This window comes from Oreochromis aureus, linkage group 9 (assembly GCF_013358895.1).
Source record: "Oreochromis aureus strain Israel breed Guangdong linkage group 9, ZZ_aureus, whole genome shotgun sequence".
NCBI classification, from domain to species: domain Eukaryota; kingdom Metazoa; phylum Chordata; class Actinopteri; order Cichliformes; family Cichlidae; genus Oreochromis; species Oreochromis aureus.
The window spans coordinates 21035183-21055536 of NC_052950.1; the positions used below are offsets into that span (position 1 = coordinate 21035183).

At 41.3% G+C, this 20354-nt stretch overlaps 1 protein-coding gene across 6 annotated transcripts in view; it reads right to left on the reverse strand.

Annotated features, from left to right (window-relative positions):
• The window catches only part of cacnb2a (calcium channel, voltage-dependent, beta 2a), a 73359-nt gene that overhangs the window by 14931 nt on the left and 38074 nt on the right, over positions 1-20354 (reverse strand). For 3 of the 6 annotated variants that reach the window (XM_039617528.1, XM_039617532.1, XM_039617531.1), the window contains 5 exons: positions 12091-12210; positions 3817-3939; positions 3561-3697; positions 3360-3436; positions 1338-1471 (listed from right to left, as the gene is read on the reverse strand). In XM_039617528.1, coding sequence (XP_039473462.1) covers positions 1338-1471; positions 3360-3436; positions 3561-3697; positions 3817-3939; positions 12091-12210 — 591 coding nt within the window. Of the gene's footprint in view, positions 1-1113; positions 1134-1337; positions 1472-3359; positions 3437-3560; positions 3698-3816; positions 3940-12090; positions 12211-14697; positions 15362-20354 lie in introns of those variants that run through there. The other 3 variants (XM_031732551.2, XM_039617529.1, XM_039617530.1) reach the window with 3 other exon arrangements.

The following is a 20354-nucleotide window of genomic DNA, read 5'->3' on the forward strand; positions in this document are numbered from 1 at the left end:
ATGGGAAACAAGCTCCACTATATCCTTAAGTCCTACAGTAAACAGCATTTATTTATTTCAGCTGTCACTAATGAAAAATATGAGTAGTTTAGCATAAGAATGGGTAAAGACATGTCCCACTGAGAGTTTCATGGGAAGAAAGATACAACTCTTCTTGTCTATCTCTCTACTAAAGCTGCCCATCAGCACCACAAATGCTTACAAATTCAATATTCTTTGTTTAATCCATATAAAGTGCATGAATGAACAAGCTGCTGCTTTATGAGGTCTTTATGTTGACCTACAGATATGTTACAAATAAAAAAACAGGTTTCAGTGTGCTTTGGCAGTCTCCATGTTTCTGTTAGTCTGCTGGAGGGATGGACCAGAATATATTATAGTGAACTAAACCAAAACTAAGTTGAAATAACACTTTAATTAATTAAAAATAAAACCAAGATCTAACTAAATTATATGTTTTACTTACATAAATGAAATGTAAGAGGAGTTTCTTTAGTTTTAATCTTTGTCACTTATCAAATGTGTCAGCAGAACCACCCTGAGGAGGCTGTAGTACATTTGTTTACTTGGACTGTGATGACGGTGATCCAAAACCTCTCATAGGTGTTCAGCTGCAGTATATGATTTGAACCATTTTTTGCTCATAAAATGATTCAGTGACCCCTTCATGTCCTGAGGACGAAGGCACCATCATTGTGGAAAAGATTGCTCTCATCTGGGTAGTCTTTTATGATGTTGACAGAACCACCATATCTCCTCACTCTAGAGGTTAGGATTCAAGCTCTCCTTTAATTTGTCAATCATCTTTTCTTGGCTTTTCATGTTTTCTGTTTTTATTCTCTCTGCCTTTGTACTCTAGCTTGATATTAATAAAAGATCATGGCATTACTTTTCTCATCAACTGTAGCTCTCACCAGGAAACAAGCTGTTCACACTGAGATCCCAAATTTACACACAAAACAATCACAACGCACAGGCTGGCAGGAACGGTGAGTAGTGTGAGTACATAGGTGAGTCTATGCTTAGGAAATGCATTGAGAGTTTTTCACAGCTCAGACTATGGAGGTTATCCCCACACCCTGCTGTGCTGGTGCGGTGCACACAAAGACTTACCGACTTCTGCTTCTGTTTAGCTGTGGCGAGACGGAAGAGGAAAAAGAGAGAGGTTAGGAAAAGGCATGCATGCTAAGTGTGGCGTGCACGCCGAGGGACAAGGACGATGGTGTAGACAAACAGGAGGGGCGCTGAGTGTAGCTGAGCAGCCATAGGCATTTTAGTCAGAGCCGTGCGGACGGATAGAGAAGAAGGGAGGGTCGGGTAGCTCAGGTAGAGTTTACCTTCTTAAAGAAGGGCATTCGTTTCTCTTTTGCTAGGGGTGACATGACAGTGTTTGGACTGGCTTTAGGGGAGCGCAGGTTGACTGGAAGCTCATTGTCCTCGGGGTCTAAGCCTGTGGCGTCTATGTCAATGGCTACCCACACAGACAGACAAGAGCATCATCACATGGAGGTGAAGACAGGAGGTCACAGGTAACAGGGTATGATTCACATTGACAGTAGCACAGAATGTAGGTACTACACAGAAAGTACATGAAACATGTGAAAGTACAGTTATGGCAGAAATAATGTCTGTTTTATTGAGGTTAGCAACACGTACAGTTAAGCCCATAATTATTCATACCCCTGGCTTAAAGTTACTTTTATTCAACTAGCAAGTTATTTTTTGACTGGAAATGACACAGGCGTCTCACAAAAGATAATAAGATGATGTACAAGACGCATCATTGTGGAAAAAAATATTTCTCAGCTTTTATTTACATTTGAGCAAAAAGTATCATGTCCAGAATTATTCATACCCTTTACAAACTGTCACAGTCTCTGGGAAAATCCAAAGTTCCATACCATTCCAAATAGTCAAAGCTGTTCTAAAGCATCGTAATTACGCTGATTAATTGGAAATAGCTGTTTTAATCAACTCAACAGGTGAAAAACAGCAGCTCTCTGCAGGTGGTCTGTGGACATTCATGGCTAAGACAAAGGAACTCAGTGAGGACCTGCAGCTGTGCATTGTGGCTGCTCACAAGTGAGGAATGGGCTACAAGGCCATATCCAAATGTTTTCAAGTTCCAGTGGCTACAGTGCAAAGTATTATTAAAAAATACAAGATGTTCCGCACAGTGGAAAATCTCAGAGGACGTGGTCGGAAGCCAAAAGTGAAACCTGTGCTGGCCAGGAGAATAGTGAGAGAGGTGAAAAGAATCCAAGGATCACCACCAAGGCCATTCTGGTGAATCTGGGCTCTGCTGGTGGCAATGTCTCAAGGCAGACAGTCCAACGGACACTGTTGGAGTTCCACGGATGCAGACCAAGGAAAACGCCACTTCTCCAGGCACTTCTAAGGCATGCAAAAGTTCATTTGGCCTTTGCGAATGCTCATCTGGACAAAGAAGAAGGTTTCTGGTCTTCAGTGTTATGGTCAGATGAAACAAAAATTGAATTATTTGGTCACGATGATGTTGCCTTCATTTGGCATAAAATGGAGAAGCCTTCAACCCAAAGAACACCATCCCCACTGTCAAACATGGTGGTGAGAACCTAATGCTTTGGGGGTGTTTTTAGCCAATGGACCATGGAACCTAATCACAGTAAACAGCACCATGAAAAAGAGCAATACATGAAGATTCTCAACAACAACATCAGGCAGTCTGCAGAAAAACTTGGCCTTGGGAACCAGTGGACATTTTAGCACAACAATGACCCAAAACATACAGCAAACGTGGTGAAGAAATGGTTAGCAGACAACAACATTAACGTTTTGCAGTGGCCTAGCCAGAGTCCTGACTTGAATCCAATTGAGAATCTGTGGAGGGAGCTGAAGATCAGGGTGATGGCAAGAAGACCCTCCAACCTGAAAGATTTGGAGCTCATTGCTAAAGATGAATGGGCAAAATGCCTGTGGAGACATGCAAAAGCTGGTCTGCAATTATAGGAAGCGTTTGATTGCTGTAATAGCCAATAAAGGCTTTTCTATTGATTATTGAGAAGGGTATGAATAATTCTGGACATGATACTTTTGCTAAAATATAAATAAAACCTGAGAAATATTTTTTTTTTCCACAATGATGCCTCTTGTACATCGTCTTATTATCTTTGGGGAGACACCTGTGTCATTTCTGCTCAAAAAAGAACTAGCTTGTTGAACAAAAGTAACTTTAAGTCAAAATTTGGCAGGGGTATGAATAATTATGGGCTTAACTGTACATCTTACCTACAGCTGGATTTCAGTGACTAAATGTTGATTCAAAATACTAACAAATCTATTCAATACAAAATTGGACTTTTACCCCTGAAGCTGCTTACCAGATGAAGGAGGAGTAGATTTCCGTGAGTTAGGAACAACTTCACCTAAACTAGATGATGAGTTTGCTCCCAATTTACTGAAACGATAAATACGATTTTTAACATTAGGCCAACAAAATTGAATATCTAATGATATGCATATTCATAATAAATGATCTCAAAGCTAAAGCAAAGGACTTTAGTGTGCACGAGTCTGTTTACCTGGAGTGGAACTTGCCCTGCTTGGCTCTCTGCTCCTGGAGGATACGAGTGTTTTCAAGCTTCACTGGACTGGGGATGAAACCGATTTCACAGCCTTCTTTCACCAGGCGTCCTATCCACCAGTCATTGTTGTACTTCTACACATACACAAAATTCAAGAAAGTCATCTCAAACATCCTCCTTTTTATTGCTGCCGTCATCTTTCTTTCCATATGGCATCGACATACTACCGTACTGAATAACACCTCTAGCTCACCTCTTTGACATGGAGGAAGTCTTTAGCCTCAAAGGAGACGGCCATGCCTGGCACAGGGACATCATCGTCGTGACTCGGGCTGTAGCTGACATTTGTGCGGACGGCAAATGCAACTGGTTTGGTCTAGCAGAAGGAACAAAGGAGGGAAATAAAAGAAAATGTCAGATTTTACAAGCGATAAATTGCTTTCAAACTGGAGGAAATCAAGCACAGATTCTAACACGAGTGGGGAGACAGTTGCTAAAAGTTTTTATTTTAATCTTTTTCGAGCACTGCTGCCAAGCTGTGATCCTCGTCTTTGTGTGAGGTGTAAAAATAACCCCGGGTGAGAGATATCAGCAGCCTCTGACTCATCCAGACTTCGTCTAGTCTTCTCTCCACAAATGATCTGCCTGCTTTTCTGTCTCTCTGCTACATGCTACAGCACTCACATGCTACAAGTTCAAATGATGCAACATGTTACCAACCGCAGCACCAGTACTAAAAGTACGCTCAAGCAAAATCAGCACTTGCGTAAATGGTAAATCATAAATCAATCCAGCATTCTTTACAAAGACAGAATCAATACTGACCTCCTTATACAATCACTGTAAACCTTCTACTTCAAGACAAAAAGTCATTGAGATAACGCATAAAGCTAATAAAATGTTTCCAGGCAGGGAAATAACAAACTAACACTGCTGACTGTCCACAAACTGCATGAAACAGCACTGATGTTTCTGCACCATTCAATAAAACCTCCCCTGCCCACAGTGACATGTTACCCTGCTACAAAAGATTAAGGATCACATCATATGCTCACATACAAACACTAAACTAGTTTCTGGGTTTGTTTTTGCAAGCCCAGAATATCCACTTAAGACACATATCCCTTTAAGAATTACATAAAATGCTTTCGGACATAATCTTGGAGCCAGTCTGGCGGCAGTAGCCTCAACAGTTGGCAACACGGTCATGCCCTCAACCAGATTACATTTGCTCTGCCTTTGACAGAGTGACAAGCATGACAGAAGTCAACTGAAAAGCCAAAATAAATGCACAGGGATCTAGCTTAGAGTAATCTCCCAGCCCAGACTTGCACGCTAAACATTTACCTGCAGGTGAAAGGGAGCAAGATGAGAGAGTGGATGTGCAATATTTAGCTGGAAGTCTAACCGAGATCACTAGATCAGAGAGACGGATGCTATAATGGAGTTGGACTTTCTACAGATTCCTAAAAAAATGCCTTCAAGGGGCACAAAAAGTCTGGCCTGCTGTAGCCGGTTTCCTCCCAATCTGATTTACTCTTAGCAACCCAAAAATAAAGCGCACCATCACATTGAGGTAATTTCCATTTTGATTTCTGCATTAAAAGGTGGACAGAAAGTATAAGAAAAAACACATTTATCTTTATTACCACTGGGTTTAGCATAAAGTGAAACCAAGACTGATTTATAATAGACAGAAGTGGAGCTCATGCTATATATTTTAAAAGCTCTAATATCTGATTTTATAGTCGTGGGAGAAGATGAACCCAACAAACACTCTTTAGTACAGGAGACAGAGACTGTTTTTGCCACCACTCCCGACTAGACAGCTAATAAATGCTCCACTTTGTTCATTGGCTACTTCATAACTGACTGTTTTTTGCTGCTATTTGCTTTTCAGGCTTTCAGCTTCATTGTTTTAATTCAGTCCCACTGTACTTGCAGTGAACTTTTCTGTTAGGTAGGCAGCTATTTTCTCAGTTAAAAAGCTACCTTCTCAGAAAAAAATACAGTGAGCTTCTGCAGGGAACACAAACAAATGACCAAGAGCACTTACATGACTCCAAATGAATGATAATGTGACTTTATTTGTGGTGACAATATTGGCGCGTCATTACTGTGTTCATAACCAGTGGTCAAAACATTTATTGCAAGTTTCAAGTCTATCAGATAAACGCCTCAGAGAAACACAACTAGTGTGAAATCACAATAAACTATGAATGATTGTGTAAATAATACATTAGTCAAATCCTCCTGAGATCATTTTCCCACATGCAGGCAGCAATGTAAATATTCTATGGCTGTAAGCTGGTGTGTGTGTGTGTGTGTGTGTATGTATGTGTGTGTGACGTCTCCATTGAGGAAATCGTCCAATCCAGCATGTGCACTGCCAAGACCCTTTGAGGACACAGAGTCCTTGGCGTTTGCATGCAGTGAGTCACATGCCTGAATGAAGGTATGAGGTCCATTAGTATACATATGTGTGCTCTCTCAGTAGTCTCCTGGACTGCTGCCTTTTTCCTCCCTTCCAGCTGCTCTCCTTCATTTTATCCATCATTTTCTTTCTATAGTCTTAATGGCATTTTACAGACCGTGGCAAATATGCACACATACATCTCTTGATGTGCCACTCTGTCTTACAGGTGACTGTGGCGTCTATTCAGAATGACACTTTTACACTGCTCAACAGTATCTCCTCACCTCCTGACTGAGCCCATATGGCTCTGTTGCTTCTTATGTAACACAGGCCTTCATTATGGATGCCATACTGCAGTGAGTAAGGGAGAAGGACAGAGGCGGAGGGTTAGGGACAGGGTAAGAAAAAGAAGAGAGGAGGCGGGCAAAATAGAGGACACAGAATAGGAAGATTTAGTGTTAAAAAAAGGAGATGAAAGAGAAAGGACTGGGAATAAGAAAGTAGATTAACAGCAGAAGAGAAGCCCTGTCTGTAACTGGGAACCCTATGAGGCGCAACCAATTAACAACTGTGAAGCTAGTCACAATATCACGTCACCCCATACATATTTCATCAGGTAATACCTCCCAGTCCTCTTTCTGCTTATACCAACCTGCCCTTGATGTAGCTGATTTGCCTTCTAGCATGCTCCAACCTTTCCTTTAGCAACATGCCAAGGATCTCGCGCTATAAATTAAGATTCCCACATTGTTTCACCTTGAATCTCGTGGATCGATTTGAAATAAATTCCCCTCTGCTCCGCGTGCCGGCCTTAGGCTGTACAGAGAACTGGTAAAATTTATTATTATATGACATGAAGGAAACCATAACTATCATTAATCTAGCGTGTGGGAAGATGTTTCTATAATTATCAAAGGCTCCTTTGGTATATACTTGTATATTGACTTGACCACTGCAGCTGCCAGTCCTATTATGCCTGGAGTTTATAGTTGGAGTGAGATTATGCTTTGTTTTCATAAATCAAGCCTTCATCCACATATTCAAATTGCTTTTTGCATCCACGGTTGTTACGTTAAAGCTTCTTGAGTGACACTTAACAAGAGTGAGGGAAAACTGGCTTCATCAACAGCAAAAGAAATCTCCAGTACTTCAAGTACGCTACTGCAGCCATGAAGATTTAGAAAATACAACACAAAGACAACACGATAAAATGACCGTAAACCATGCAGCAGTCTTTGGCTGTCAATAAAAGATATATGGCAAACTGTCACTCTTCTTTTACAGTACTGTGCAAAAGTCTTGAGTCGCCCATTACTTATTTATATTTTGATGCAGAAATTCAATACAAGGCAAAAGTTTGTACATATAAGTCTTTGTCTTGGAATAAAACTGAACTGTTTTGAATTCTTTGAAGTCTTTCTTATATCGTATTTGAACATTCAGCCAATAAATCCTTTCTGACGGATAAGCATCACTCACTGACATTCAAAAATGTTGCTGATAGGCTGATATGTTTGCACAGTGCTGCCAGCCCTATTTCTTTATGTAATTTTCTTTGTAGAAATGATGCCAGACTGCTTCAATAATGTCTGGACTCTGATGGAGCTCCACTGTGTGTTTTGTATCCAGGTATGTTTTTTCTGCATCAGCAGTGTGTTTCAGTGTCACGCTAAAAAATGACGATGTTTTCCAGATGGTTTTGCATTGTGGATCAAAATCTGACAGTACTTTTCTGCATTCATAACTCCATTACTTTTAACAGGATCCCCAACACCGCTGGTTGAATTCCAGCCCTCAAACTATGACAGAGCCTCCACCATGTTTTACAGATGGCTGTAAGCACTCACTGTTGTACCTCTCTCCTGACCTCCTCCAGACATACTTGCAATGATTCAGAGTAAAAGCTTTAAATTTGGATTCATCACTTCATCAGACCTGTTGCCACTGATTTTCAGTCCAGTTTTTGTGTAACCTCAGCTTTTTCTCCCTGTTTCTCTTCTTGACAGCCATGTTTTCACTGAGACCATTTCTGACAAGGCTTTAGTGAATGGTAATCAACAGTGGATCGACTGAAGAGCTCAAAGCTCGATCTTTCAGGTCCTGTCAGATTTTTTTTGTTTTTCTTAAAGACATGACTTTTAGTTTCTGTTCATTGGCTGCAGTTTGTTAGTTTTTTTTAAAGGCCTGCCAATTCTTCTTTTGTCCTCTACTTGCAGACCATGCATTGATATGACAAGTTTTTAGCTTTGGTGTGAATCAACTTGTTTGATGGGTTTAGCAAATGGGTTTTTGCTAAACTGTCCAACACTAGTTCATGCTTTGAGTAAGGTGCATTTTTTATGCTTGAACGATGCTTAACACACAAATACACAAAAAGACAAGCAAACAACATTCCTCTGAAAACGGTCAGGCTGAAAATGAGTGAAAAAGCAGCCAATGTCCAAAAAACATCTTTAGCAAAGGCCTTCAGAAAGCCCGAAGGAAATATTCCTTAAGACCACTTTAAAAATAACAGCAAATCCAGTTTGAGATTTTTGCACAGCACTGTAGCTCACAATCAAAAAATAACTATAGAAATGGCTTCTAAAAAAACAAAAATAAATACAATAACATGAAAATCAAAACAGCAGAAAACATCCCAGTTTCTACTACAGTTCATGCTCCAAAAGTCCTGCTTCTTGTATTTGAGTCATCATTTGACTATTTTCTCATCTGCTTCTAGAGATATTAAACCACCCTTTTTACAAGCTAACTACTCTCAGTGATTGGTTTGACTTTGATGTGCCCATTTAAGGCTAATTAGAAACAGACAGACGGTGATAGTGTGCGTGAATCTGTGAATGCATTTGAAATAATATTTCAAGTCGATGAAAAATCAGCATTACGGGCATCAACGCTATCTCACTTACAAATATCAGTGGCATGTAGGGGAAGTGATTATGAATTACTGCCCATAAAGGCTCACAGCCGGAGAGTCTGCACTTCCTCTGACCCCAGCCTGCTCTTGCTCTGGTGGCCAGACCACTGAGAAGCTATTTTTTACTAGTCATCTGTCATGTAAAATGCCAGCGGGGGTAATCTATGCCAGGTTATCTGTAAAGCCAACTTATCTTTTTAATTAGTGAGCCGGAGAGGGTGACTCTGGAAAATAACAACATAGATCTACTGGAATGATCTGTCTTTGCCAGCTACAGCATGAGCTACCCCGACCGAGAGACAGCACAAGGAAAATCTCTGCTCAAATGGATGGATAGCCAAAAGCTTGAGGCTTACAGCTAATGAGCAAACTAGCTGTTACAGACACTAAACACCCAATGAAAGACAATAAACTCATTTTTCAGACATTTGCTTGAATTAATATGTAAAAATAGAGCACCATGAGCTATCTAGCGAGTTGCCGAGCAGGAAGGGAACACAATGTGCATTGAAGATAGGAGAATTATTTCACAGATCAAAGGCATGAATCTTAACAGTGCTAGTGATTTAAGTCATTCAGTGGAAGAGAGCTCTGATTGCAATTCCTGTCGCAGAGAGAGAGCCTGCTCTGCCCTGTGTGTGTGTGTGTGTGTGTGTTTGTGTTTGTTTATATGCTGCTAATTGTGGCCCAGAGCAGAACAGAGCAGGCGAAGCTCTGATAAACAGTGAAGCTGAGCCCTCCAAGGCCCCTAACCTCTCACATCACCGGTCCCTGACAGCCCTTTTCTTCATGTGAGAAACCAGCTAAAATCAGCTCTAATTTCCTGCTTCTCTCTGAGTCAGTCCAGGAAGACTGTCTACTGATTTATCTTAGGATTAGTAGAACATGATATATTTTAAAATGAGCACTTTAAATGATTAGTGAAGGTCTCAGTCAGTGATCTAAGGAAGGCAAGTCAAGTTACACCAACTTCACACAGAAACTTTGACCACAATATTCCTGAAGTGCTAAAACTTTCAAACTATTTCCTTCACCTGCCCTCCACTGTATCCTGACTTGTGGCCCCCTATCACTTAAAAAATGGTAGCTGCTTGCTTGTTAATGTGAAAAAAAAAAAGGGAAACTAAGAAAAGAAGCCAAAAAGGAAGCGGACTCAGCTTTTCAGCAACAAACAGAGCAGTGTAAAGTTTATGTTACAATCTGTGCGATGCCTGCCATCATTCATTCAAGCATAATAAACCAATTTTTCTCTCTACAACACACATTTGTATTTCCATATTTCCCGAGACTGCAGTGTCTTACTCCTAATCCTAACCATCGCATGTTTATGTCAAACCCTAAAATAAATTGAAAACACAGTCAAACCTTATTCCTGAAGATGCAGTTTTATTGTAAACAGCTCTATGAGCATTTTTAATTGCCTGTTTAATTTTAAAACATTTACTACATCTGTGGATATTTGCTAGCTTCTTCACTTCTACTTCTATCAGTCAGTGAGTAAAGCCATTGGCTAGAATGTGAAATGGGCATTACTGGAAGTCAACACCAACACAAGATCCTTATTAACTTAAACAGCCCAGTGGACGCGCCAAGGAGCCCCTATTTCTTCATATGAGTTTTTACTCTCAAAGCATGAAGCTCATGGGGAAACAACTGCAACCAAACTGTACCTGAAGGAAGTGGAAAGCAGAATTTTGAGCTCTTTCAGAGAAACTACAAATAGCCACTAGTTTAAAAAAAAAACACCCCAGTAAAAATCTTTTACTGAACATATCAACTCAGCAGACACAAACAAGTTCACCACAGCAGATACCAAAGAAAACAGGTTACCATTCATGGACTGTGCCGTGCTCATTGAGAAGGACAGAAGCCTCGACATTGACGGTTACTGGTAACCCACACACACAAACCAGTACCTGCTCTTTGAATCCCACCACCCACTGGAACACAAACACCACCAAGCAGAGAATGTTCCCTTTAAGGCAGAGAGAAAAGAAAAGGAACAAACACACATCAAAAGAGCACTTAAAACATGTGGCTATCCAAACTGGGCCTTCATCAAGTCAGCCAAGAGACATGGAAATAAATAGTGGCAGCCGCCAGCCCTACCCCTCAGTTTCCTAGTAGATACACCTATGGTACTGATATCAAAATACTGCGCCACCTTGTTCTCAAGTTATTCACAAGATTACCGGGAAAATTCTGACTTTGACTGAGAAACACAGAATAATCGTTTGTCCAAGCATAACATGCTGGTGACCTTCAGACCCAACAACACCCTCAGACAAAAACTGGTTCATCCCAAAACCTAGAAACAAGCGGAGCAATGCTGTGAGGAGTCCTTGGACTAATACGAAGGAGAAACCAAACAACTTCACAGGTGTATTGCAAAACACTGGAGATCCACCTCTTCAGGACAGGACTCAGCTGTGTATTTGCACTTACAGGAGAGGGGAAACTCTTTTTAGGGCAAATATTTTCACATTTTGGGCAAAGAGGTGAAATGTCAGTTCAATTGTATTTATGTAGCAGCAGTGTTTCCCTCCCGCTATCACACTTGGCAACAGCAGGAAGGAAAAACTCCCTTCTAACAGGAAGAAACCTCAGGCAGAACCAAGCTCAGGGAGGAGCAGCCATCTGACACGACCAGCTGGGAGTTAGAAAAGGGAGACAGAACAAAAGACACACTGTACAAGACAGGCAGAGATTAATAATACCTAAGGATTAAATATGGAGTGGTGTATAAACACATAAAGGAGGCCATGTATGACCAACTGGAATGACCAACTATTACTAATCTATTCTACATCCCTGAGATCCCATCCCAGGCAATTGAACCACCATTCCCATGTCAACCCATCTGACCTTAAAACTCACAATGACTCAATCCTGTCCTATCCATCGTGACAATCCCATGAGAAGATAAAAAAAACTTGGATTCCCATCATCTTTTAGAAGAGAAGAAGTCTTTCTCGTGAGAGGTACCTTCACCAGCACCTAAAGCAGTCCTGGTGCCTCCAACTCAAACACAGACATCGTGGAGAAGCACAAACTCGTGTTGGTTGCGCTCCTCACATTTGGAAATCCCACTTGGTGCAACTTATAAAATGCTGGTGACAAACTGCTGTTACTGGCTGTAGAGGCTAGTAGGTAGTCACTGGACAAAGAGTGACCTCAGGGTTTAGAATACCAACCTTGGCCTTGTCAAGCTGTGCCTGAGCCTGTCGCTCTGCCTCTCTGCGCACTGCCTCCTTATCTTCCTCCAGGGACACATCGGAGTCTGATGGACGGCTGGTGTAGGAGTCGGCCGAACCCTGCAGAAGACACAAGCAGTAAAAACTCAGTGACACAATAGCACGGAAACACGAGCTTGTCCATTTGGTTTCACACTTTAAAAACGACCGGTGTTATCAGCCAAGACGTGCTGAGATTCTTAGCATCTTGAGGACACCGAGGAAAACTATTTGCTTTTCGCTGCCCTCGCTCTTTGATGAAACGTTAAACTTTGGAGATTGTGCAACTTAGAAATGTGCGAACACCCCCACACAGACTGACGTGTTAAACTCAAAGGATTCTCAGTTGATTTCATCAGATCTTGAGCACAAAGGAAGGCTGTGCTGGTCTAATCTACAGAAAATCATTGACACTTCTTCTTTTTCTGAGACAAAGTGCCAAAGGACACAAACTGTCTTTCTTACGATCACATCATAGCAGCTCTTTGTCTATACTTAGCTCTCTCTTAGCTGCTTGCCTGCAGATTTGTTGTCATCTTTCTGTGTCAAACACTGGGGGAAATGTTGAGGAACACCAGATCCCGGTATGTCTGTGTGATATGTGGTTGCCACAAATCTACTCATAAACATGCAGACTCACACATACCAGTGCACACAAGACTACCTAGCATACACTCCTGGGCACAGCGCATTGAGCGCATACCATTACACCAGAAGTTATATACAGCAAGTTGTTAGATGCTGAATGAAAACGCACGCATACGATAAATAATTACTGAAGATAAAGCAATGCTTGCATGCTTTAACACATAGCTAGAACACTCTGGTGAAGGAAAAGAAAAAGCAAAGTTTTCAGGCTTACTGAGTAAAGTATCTAACAGATGGGCACGCTTTTTTTTCTACACTTAAAAAATGTTCACAGATACAACCATGAAAAAACTCGTTTCTGACATTTGGGAAAGTTATTAGAAGCATGAGAGGAAGAAAAAAAACACATGACATGTTTTTTTAGGTCAACCATTTGTTAAAAATTACCTTTATATGAATAGAACCTATTATTTTGGAACATGTGTCATTCAAAAGTAGATTAGCCACACCAAATCATGAGAGGGAGATCGCAGTTTCATGGGAGGAGCTTGCGAAACAATCCACAATGGAGCCTTATTCCCCCAAATTAATATTTAGAACAAATATAGCCCTGATTTTTATATTATAGCAGTTTTTTAGTTGTTTTAAAGCACCCTTCGTTGAAGCAGTGCAACACAAATCACTTCACAGCACATCAAACACAGCTGCATAGCAACAGACTGATCGTGAAAACCACAACAAGCTGGAATATATAGTTTCTGATACACACATGTAAATTGTCGTCGACATTTGTTGTCAAAATCAGTTAAAGTATAAAAAAAACACATCAACCAGTGAGAAGCAGAATAAGCTGCTATATATATATTTATTTTTCTTTGAAATGATACTCTTTCATTCCATAATTTATTAAATAATGCATTCATAAAATGTGTTAATTTGGATTTGATTTTGATATATACTAAACATGAAATTAGTAGCCACATTTATGCCTGCATAAATCCTGACGTACAGATGAAAAACGCAAATATGAGATAAAAAGTTTTGTTATCTTATTTGTGAGAGTTAAAATAAAAATATCGCGCTTGCAGATAAACATCAAATCTGTTTCAGTTTCAGGTAATTATCAGGATATATGACAAAACAGGTTTTTTCTTAACTAAGTGAAGACAGCATGAGTCTTACCTGCACGCTTCTCTGACACCCACACAAGGTCTTTCATTCATCTCACTGCACCATTACACTCTGTTTCTGTCTGAGCTAAAAATAGCCTCCCTCACTCTGTGCCTGATTAGAATTATCCAGCCATCACATACATACGAAGGATGATCGTGCCTCCTTTCCACTTACGCTATAGAAACGAGACGAGTTTTGTTGCTGTCGATAAAACAAGGTTATTCAAATTTATCTCCTCCATCTACGACAAAGCCCTGCTTCTCATCAATCACCTCTCTGTTTCTCATCCCTCTCACTTGGTACCTGAAAAAAACAGCTCATTTTAAACTAAGTTAATTAGCTAGATTGTATTGGCTGTATTGGCTTCTTTGGCTTTCAATCCACCTGTGGTTTTCAAAACATTTTTACGTACAGTATGAATTACTTCTTTGGAAAATGCTGCTCCTTATGTCCTATAATTATTATTTAATGCACATAAACCTTTTTTTTTCACTTGAAAAGTGCAGGTGAGCATACCTGGACTGCTATCATTACTCAGGTCATGATTAAAGATGAAGCGTGATCGAGAACAACGTCCCAGTAGGTCAGAGGGAGGTGATATGGAGCTCTGCCCAGAATCTGACAGCCATAACTGATAACAGCACCCAACTTCTCATCATCACCAGGCAATACATAACAATCCCACAGTGACCCCACTGCTGACTGATAGATGGATGCATGACGGAAGCACAGATGCACAAAACATAAGTGCACGCACACAGAACACACTGATTTTCATGATGTAAGCACACTCAAAAGTTCTCTTACACAGGCATCGGAGCTCTTGACACGACCTCCTTTGGCTCGTTTCAGCAAGCGGATCCAGGTGGCCTTCATCAGCCACACTGGTCATTCAGGGTCCTGAGCCACTGCCCCCCTGCTACTACTACAATTACACCTGACTGCACTGCTGTGGTCACCTTGCAGCTACCGTCACTGCTCTGGCTACAGGTACATTCAACACTGTGGCTACATCGACAGCTGGTTCCTGTTACACCTTGGCTGTAAGTGCTACCTTCATCTCTGGATAAATGAATTGCTTTAGAGCTTCCTGTTTTTCTGCAGCTCCAGCTAGCTCGGCTGCTGTCTGTAGAGCCACAGCTCCTGCCCCCTCTGCTGCTGCTGCTGTTGCCAAAGATGGGGAATCCACAGGAGCTCTCTGCCCCGCGCATAATCTCAGCAGCTCTCTCCCCGTCTGCCCCAGTCTCCTTGATAGCCGGAGTGCTCAGTCTGCCGCTGCAGGTGCTGAGGCTGACTCCCGGTGTGAGTCAGGTTGCAGTGATGCTTCTCATCCTCTTCTTAAAGCTCTGGCTCCAGCCTTGTTGTCCTCCTCCACTGTAGACTCCCTGTGCTGCTGCTCCATAAGCGATGGGTAAAAGCGGTTTATCTACATGAGTCCCGGTGTGGCTGCATGTGACCGACTCTCCTCCTGATGCTAATGAAGCTGCTGCTGCTGCCTTTAAGGTGCTGGAAGCTCTCCCTTTCTCATTCTCTGTCTCAGCCTGTCAGTATTTGTCTTGCTCACTCCCCTTCACAAGCCCTCCTGTACTACTTCAGTGATTCTGCCTCTCTATCTCTGTCTCTACCCACCCCTTCTCCTCCTCTTCCTCCTCCTCCTCCTCTGTCACTCCTCTCTTATTTTTTTCCTTCAGCTACCCCTCACAGTCAGTCCATCTGCTCCTTGTGTCTCTGCAGTGAACAGTGCTGGGCAGTGCATGCGCTATATGGGCACTGTTTATGTGCCAACCGTGCACCGTGCTGTCTTCTACGTGCAAACACACTACAATCATACTGTGATATGAGCTGTTTATAGCTGCTGAAACTGATGTCACCTCATCATTTTTTCAGGAAGGATCCAAAATACAAGTCAGAATGCAAATGCATCATTAAAACTGCATCTTTAATTACTTTCATATCTATTCTTGCATTATCTCTCAAACTTTTCTTTGTACTCCCTCCTCTGGATAAGCAAAATGCTGCTGGTTTTATCAACAACCCCCCAAACAAAACAAAACAACAACAAAAACAATGCAGTCCTAAAACCCAACATGGATATTTCACAATGATGTAATGAAAAGAGAAAACAGGCACATTTTTGCATGGAAGAAACCAGCCAGTTATCGCTTCAACACATCAGTGCAACACATCAGAACAAACACTCGGGAGTTTCAACACGAGCAAAGCAAAAAAAGCTAAACAAAACTGTTGGTAGAGCTGGAAGTTATCATATAATCAACTGACAGAAAATAAACTACTCTGGCAGTCAATTCATCATTTTCATTTCAAAGCAAAAATGTTAGAAATTTGTTGTTATCAGCTTTTTAATTGCGGGTATTTTCTGCATCATTGTTACTTCAAGGTCAGCTGCTCAGGGAGTCCCTAAAAGAAGCTTTGCCTTTGAACCACTTGGCTTTTTATTTAAGGAATTAGAGGAATTAAAGAGCAGGCTTGTAGATAATCATGTTGAACATGTCGATTTTCATATTTCCTGTGAGTCTAAAAAATAAAACAAAAAAAAAAGAGTAAAAAAACCCAGTGTTTTCAACATTAATGAAACCCAAGTGCAGCGTGTTTTCTCTATATAACTTCTTGTCTGAGGTGTTTTTGTACACACTTTCTAAAGATCAATATCTGTGGACTATAAACTGCGTTGCAAATGCCCACCTTTTATAGAAAAAAAAATAAGAATAATTAGCATTGCACTGTATGCATTATACTGAAGTAAGTTTAATATACTGTATCTTTTTTAATTATGTCTTCTTCACTCTGCTCTCAGCAGCAGGGATTGTGAGGTGAAAGCTGCTCTAAATCCTCTCCTGTCAGATCAGTGCTGATTCATTACATGTGAGCAGAGCATTGCAAAGCCACAAAGGACAGATGAGAATAATTACAACGTTAATTAAAAATTTCCCATCCTCATATAGGACTAGCAGAAGTTAAACCCTGCAGAAGGATTATTCAGAATGATTTTTTTTGCTCTGCTGACACATGATGTGTGTCAGTGTGACCTGTCAGGGGGCTGTGCTCATTTGAGTCAGGGGTCAAATTGTGGGACGAGCGATTTAAACTGGCCAGTGAAGTGACTCCCTGAGGAGCACTAACTGTAGATCTCTGGATGGCATGCTAATCATTGGTGTTTATCAAAAGCAACAAATGACAGGAATCCATTTACTTAAGGTCTTTCCAATACAGGCACTTCATGACACTCTGTACACAAAGGAAAACCCTGAATGATGAATAATGCAATTTTACATTGTTAAGGCCAATGATCCTAACCAGGCTAATTATAGTTTAAAACCAAATGAACAGAAAGAGTGGACAAAACAAAAGCCAGTGCATAGTCAGAGTTAAAAGAAAAGGTGTCATGAGAACCTTCGTAACATGACATATCCTCAAATGCAGCAGTTCAGTAGACTAGTCCACAGCACTATGAAATCATGCGAGGGTCACATATGTTTTGTTCTGGTGGCTTGACACTGGCCCGCAGAGCTCTAAGGGCAGGGCACAGATGCTCTGAACGTGGAGCTGTGGAGCCCGGGGAGGAGGCTGGTGGAGTTGTGAAGGCTGCGCTCTGATGGAAACTTCCAGCGACAGAACAAGCCTCCGGCTGCCCGACATGCCTGACCTCTGATACTGACAGCCCTGTGTCGCCACACACAGGACACTAATAATAATCTAACAGCAGTATGGTGTCGCTCTGATCCATAAGGAGAAGTACTCTCTTTCTATCTGGGCTCACCCAGCAGAAAATTTGGTGTACCGCTAACAAACATCTGAGCGAGCGCAGCAGTTTGATGCTCTGCAAAAAGCCACATATCACATCACATTTGTCACCAAATATGATACGAGACACTTGAGTACTAAATAGCATTGCTTGAGGAATTTAAATGCTAGTACTGTGCTCAGAGTATCCCTAAGAGGTCAAGTATTTTCATTTATGCTGCGAGATGTCACAACACAGACTAGAATGGTTTTCAAAAATTGCTACCGAGATCTGTGTTTCCCACAAGATGTATCCAGTTAGGTCCTGACATCATATCAAGTGCCAAAATGAGACTGAAATTCAAAATGCTTACTGAAATGAAATCATCAGCTTTTGGTCAACTTGTGCCACAAAATTTAATACAGAGATTTAGAGCTGCTTAGATGGCTTTAGACTCTTAATATCACTGAATACAGGACAGAGAACAGGTTTTGTTTTAGGGGTGGCTGTTTAAAAGCAGCACACAGGGATGGTAAAAATGGAGGTGGGGAATTGAGAGGTCCTTAAATATCTACATCACCCTTATTGATTTATTTAGACCGAGGTATTTGCTGCAAGACTGCCACTGACCTCTACATGGAGCGACAGGATGGAGATCATTACATTAGAACATACAAATCACAGTGGAAATATCCACAGTGAAAGAGGAAGCTGAGTCAGTTGTTGCTGCCTCTTATATCTGACAGAATCACTTACGGTGGGTGAAGCCATTACACCAGGGAATCTCTTCATGATCCAGGAGTTTCTATTTTCATTTTTAGAGTCTGCTGCTACTACTCTATACAGTACATGTCCACTATGGAAAAAAGAGAGCTTTAGTCATGCAGAACACAGAGTCTATTTAAGCAGGCTATAAAGTGCTCTCACTGTCCTTTTTTTAGTCAGTTTTACTCTTGATTCTTTCTCTGTGACCTAACTCAAGCTCAGCGCTGCACTCTCACTCATGTCTGCACTCATGTCCCTTGTCCTTGTGGTTTCCTAAATATCCTCTCACATTCCTTTTTCCTGTTTGCACTTCATTTCACCTTTTCCCATTCATTCTGATTCCATCCTGACCTCTTACTCTGCTTCTCATCTCTCTCTCTCTCTCTCTCTCTCTCGAGATTTTCAGCGGCTTGGGTTTCCTTGACTCTGCTGCTGAAGGATGAAGAGAATTGTCATGTGCCTTCAGTGACTCATCAACAGCTGGCAAAGCATTGTGCTGGTATTTGTTTTGTTTATTTTGGGCCCTTCTTCCCACTTTACAACCACTTTGTCACAGTTCTGGATTATTAATGTGTTTGTTTCTTGCCATATGAGTTATTTCTATCTTTTAGTACTTCCACTGATGGCAATTTAATTTTATATATGCAGATTAGTGAGATAACGACCGTGAGACAACTCATTATGCCAGTTTAAATATCAGCTGGGTGAGACCGACAGCATTTTGTGATGAAATGCTTGTTGCAGCTAAAGGTACATCTACCCAGGCTCATTTATTCAGGCTTTTTTTGAAACCTAGCACTAATTGCATATTTTGCTGATGGGATAATGTGGCAATTGTGTAAGATATAGTTGCAAATATATCCAATCAGAAATGAGTAATAAACACTTAAAAGGTGGAGGGCAAGGGGGCACTGCCCACTGAGAGTAGCTGATGATTTTCAAAGGCCCAAACCTGGTAAACTTTACATCATATATAGTAGAAACAGTGGGAACTAGGTGGCCCACAGCTAACTTATAAAATACTGTAGACATGTATGGTTCCTTAGGAATTAAGAGAAAGCACACTGCTGATCCTAAAAAGCAAAGCCAAGATAAAAGTTATTTAAAGAAGGAATCAAAAATCAGCAGTTTATTGTGCAGTCTGCTAACTTTACGAACAAGTAACCACAACATAAATTCTAAGATGCAGCATACAATCACTGTAAAACTGAGATACTGTGGTCAGTATACCGTACTGTAACTCATATCCTGCTGAAGAAGGAAGATTACTGCTCATGCCAAGCCATCTACAGCTCAGGCAGACAGACTGTAGTTGACTACAGTGGGCTGACAATGGGCTGAGCGAGTGTGCTTGCAGTTTCGAGCTTGGCATGACTCATTCTTGGCTGGAACCAAAGCTTCTTTTCCCAGCCATCTGTCCATCACTGCCACTTCACTCAAAGCCACTACACAAAGTCAATTAAATCATCGTTCCACAAACAGCGTCTCCTTCATCAAACGAAGACAATGGGAGCAGACATGACAGCCAAGTGTGAGCGATGTGTGACCGCTACAAGGAATGGTTACTAATATTTAACACAGAACACAGGAATGAATACAAAGTGAGCAGGAAAGTTAAACAAAAACAGACTCCTGCTACATTTGTAACAGAAAACGAAAGTGTGCATGAAAGAAATAAGGAGAGAGACAGAAATGGGGGAGGACTAATGATCTCTCTGGCGTGGCAAAAGAGGGATTGGCTGCATGGACGTCAAGGTGACACTGACAGGCCTCTGAGAAAGTGTTTACCCAGCATTCCATGTGCCAGTGCATTAGATAAGTGCACCATCCCATCGAGGTGATGGACCCACTGGCTGTCGATTACATGACAGGATCCCAGAGTGCACCATGATTAAAGGCTAGTTAGAAACTTGGTAAGAAGCCTCGTGGCAGGTCGCTTTGAGAGGAGGTATGCATT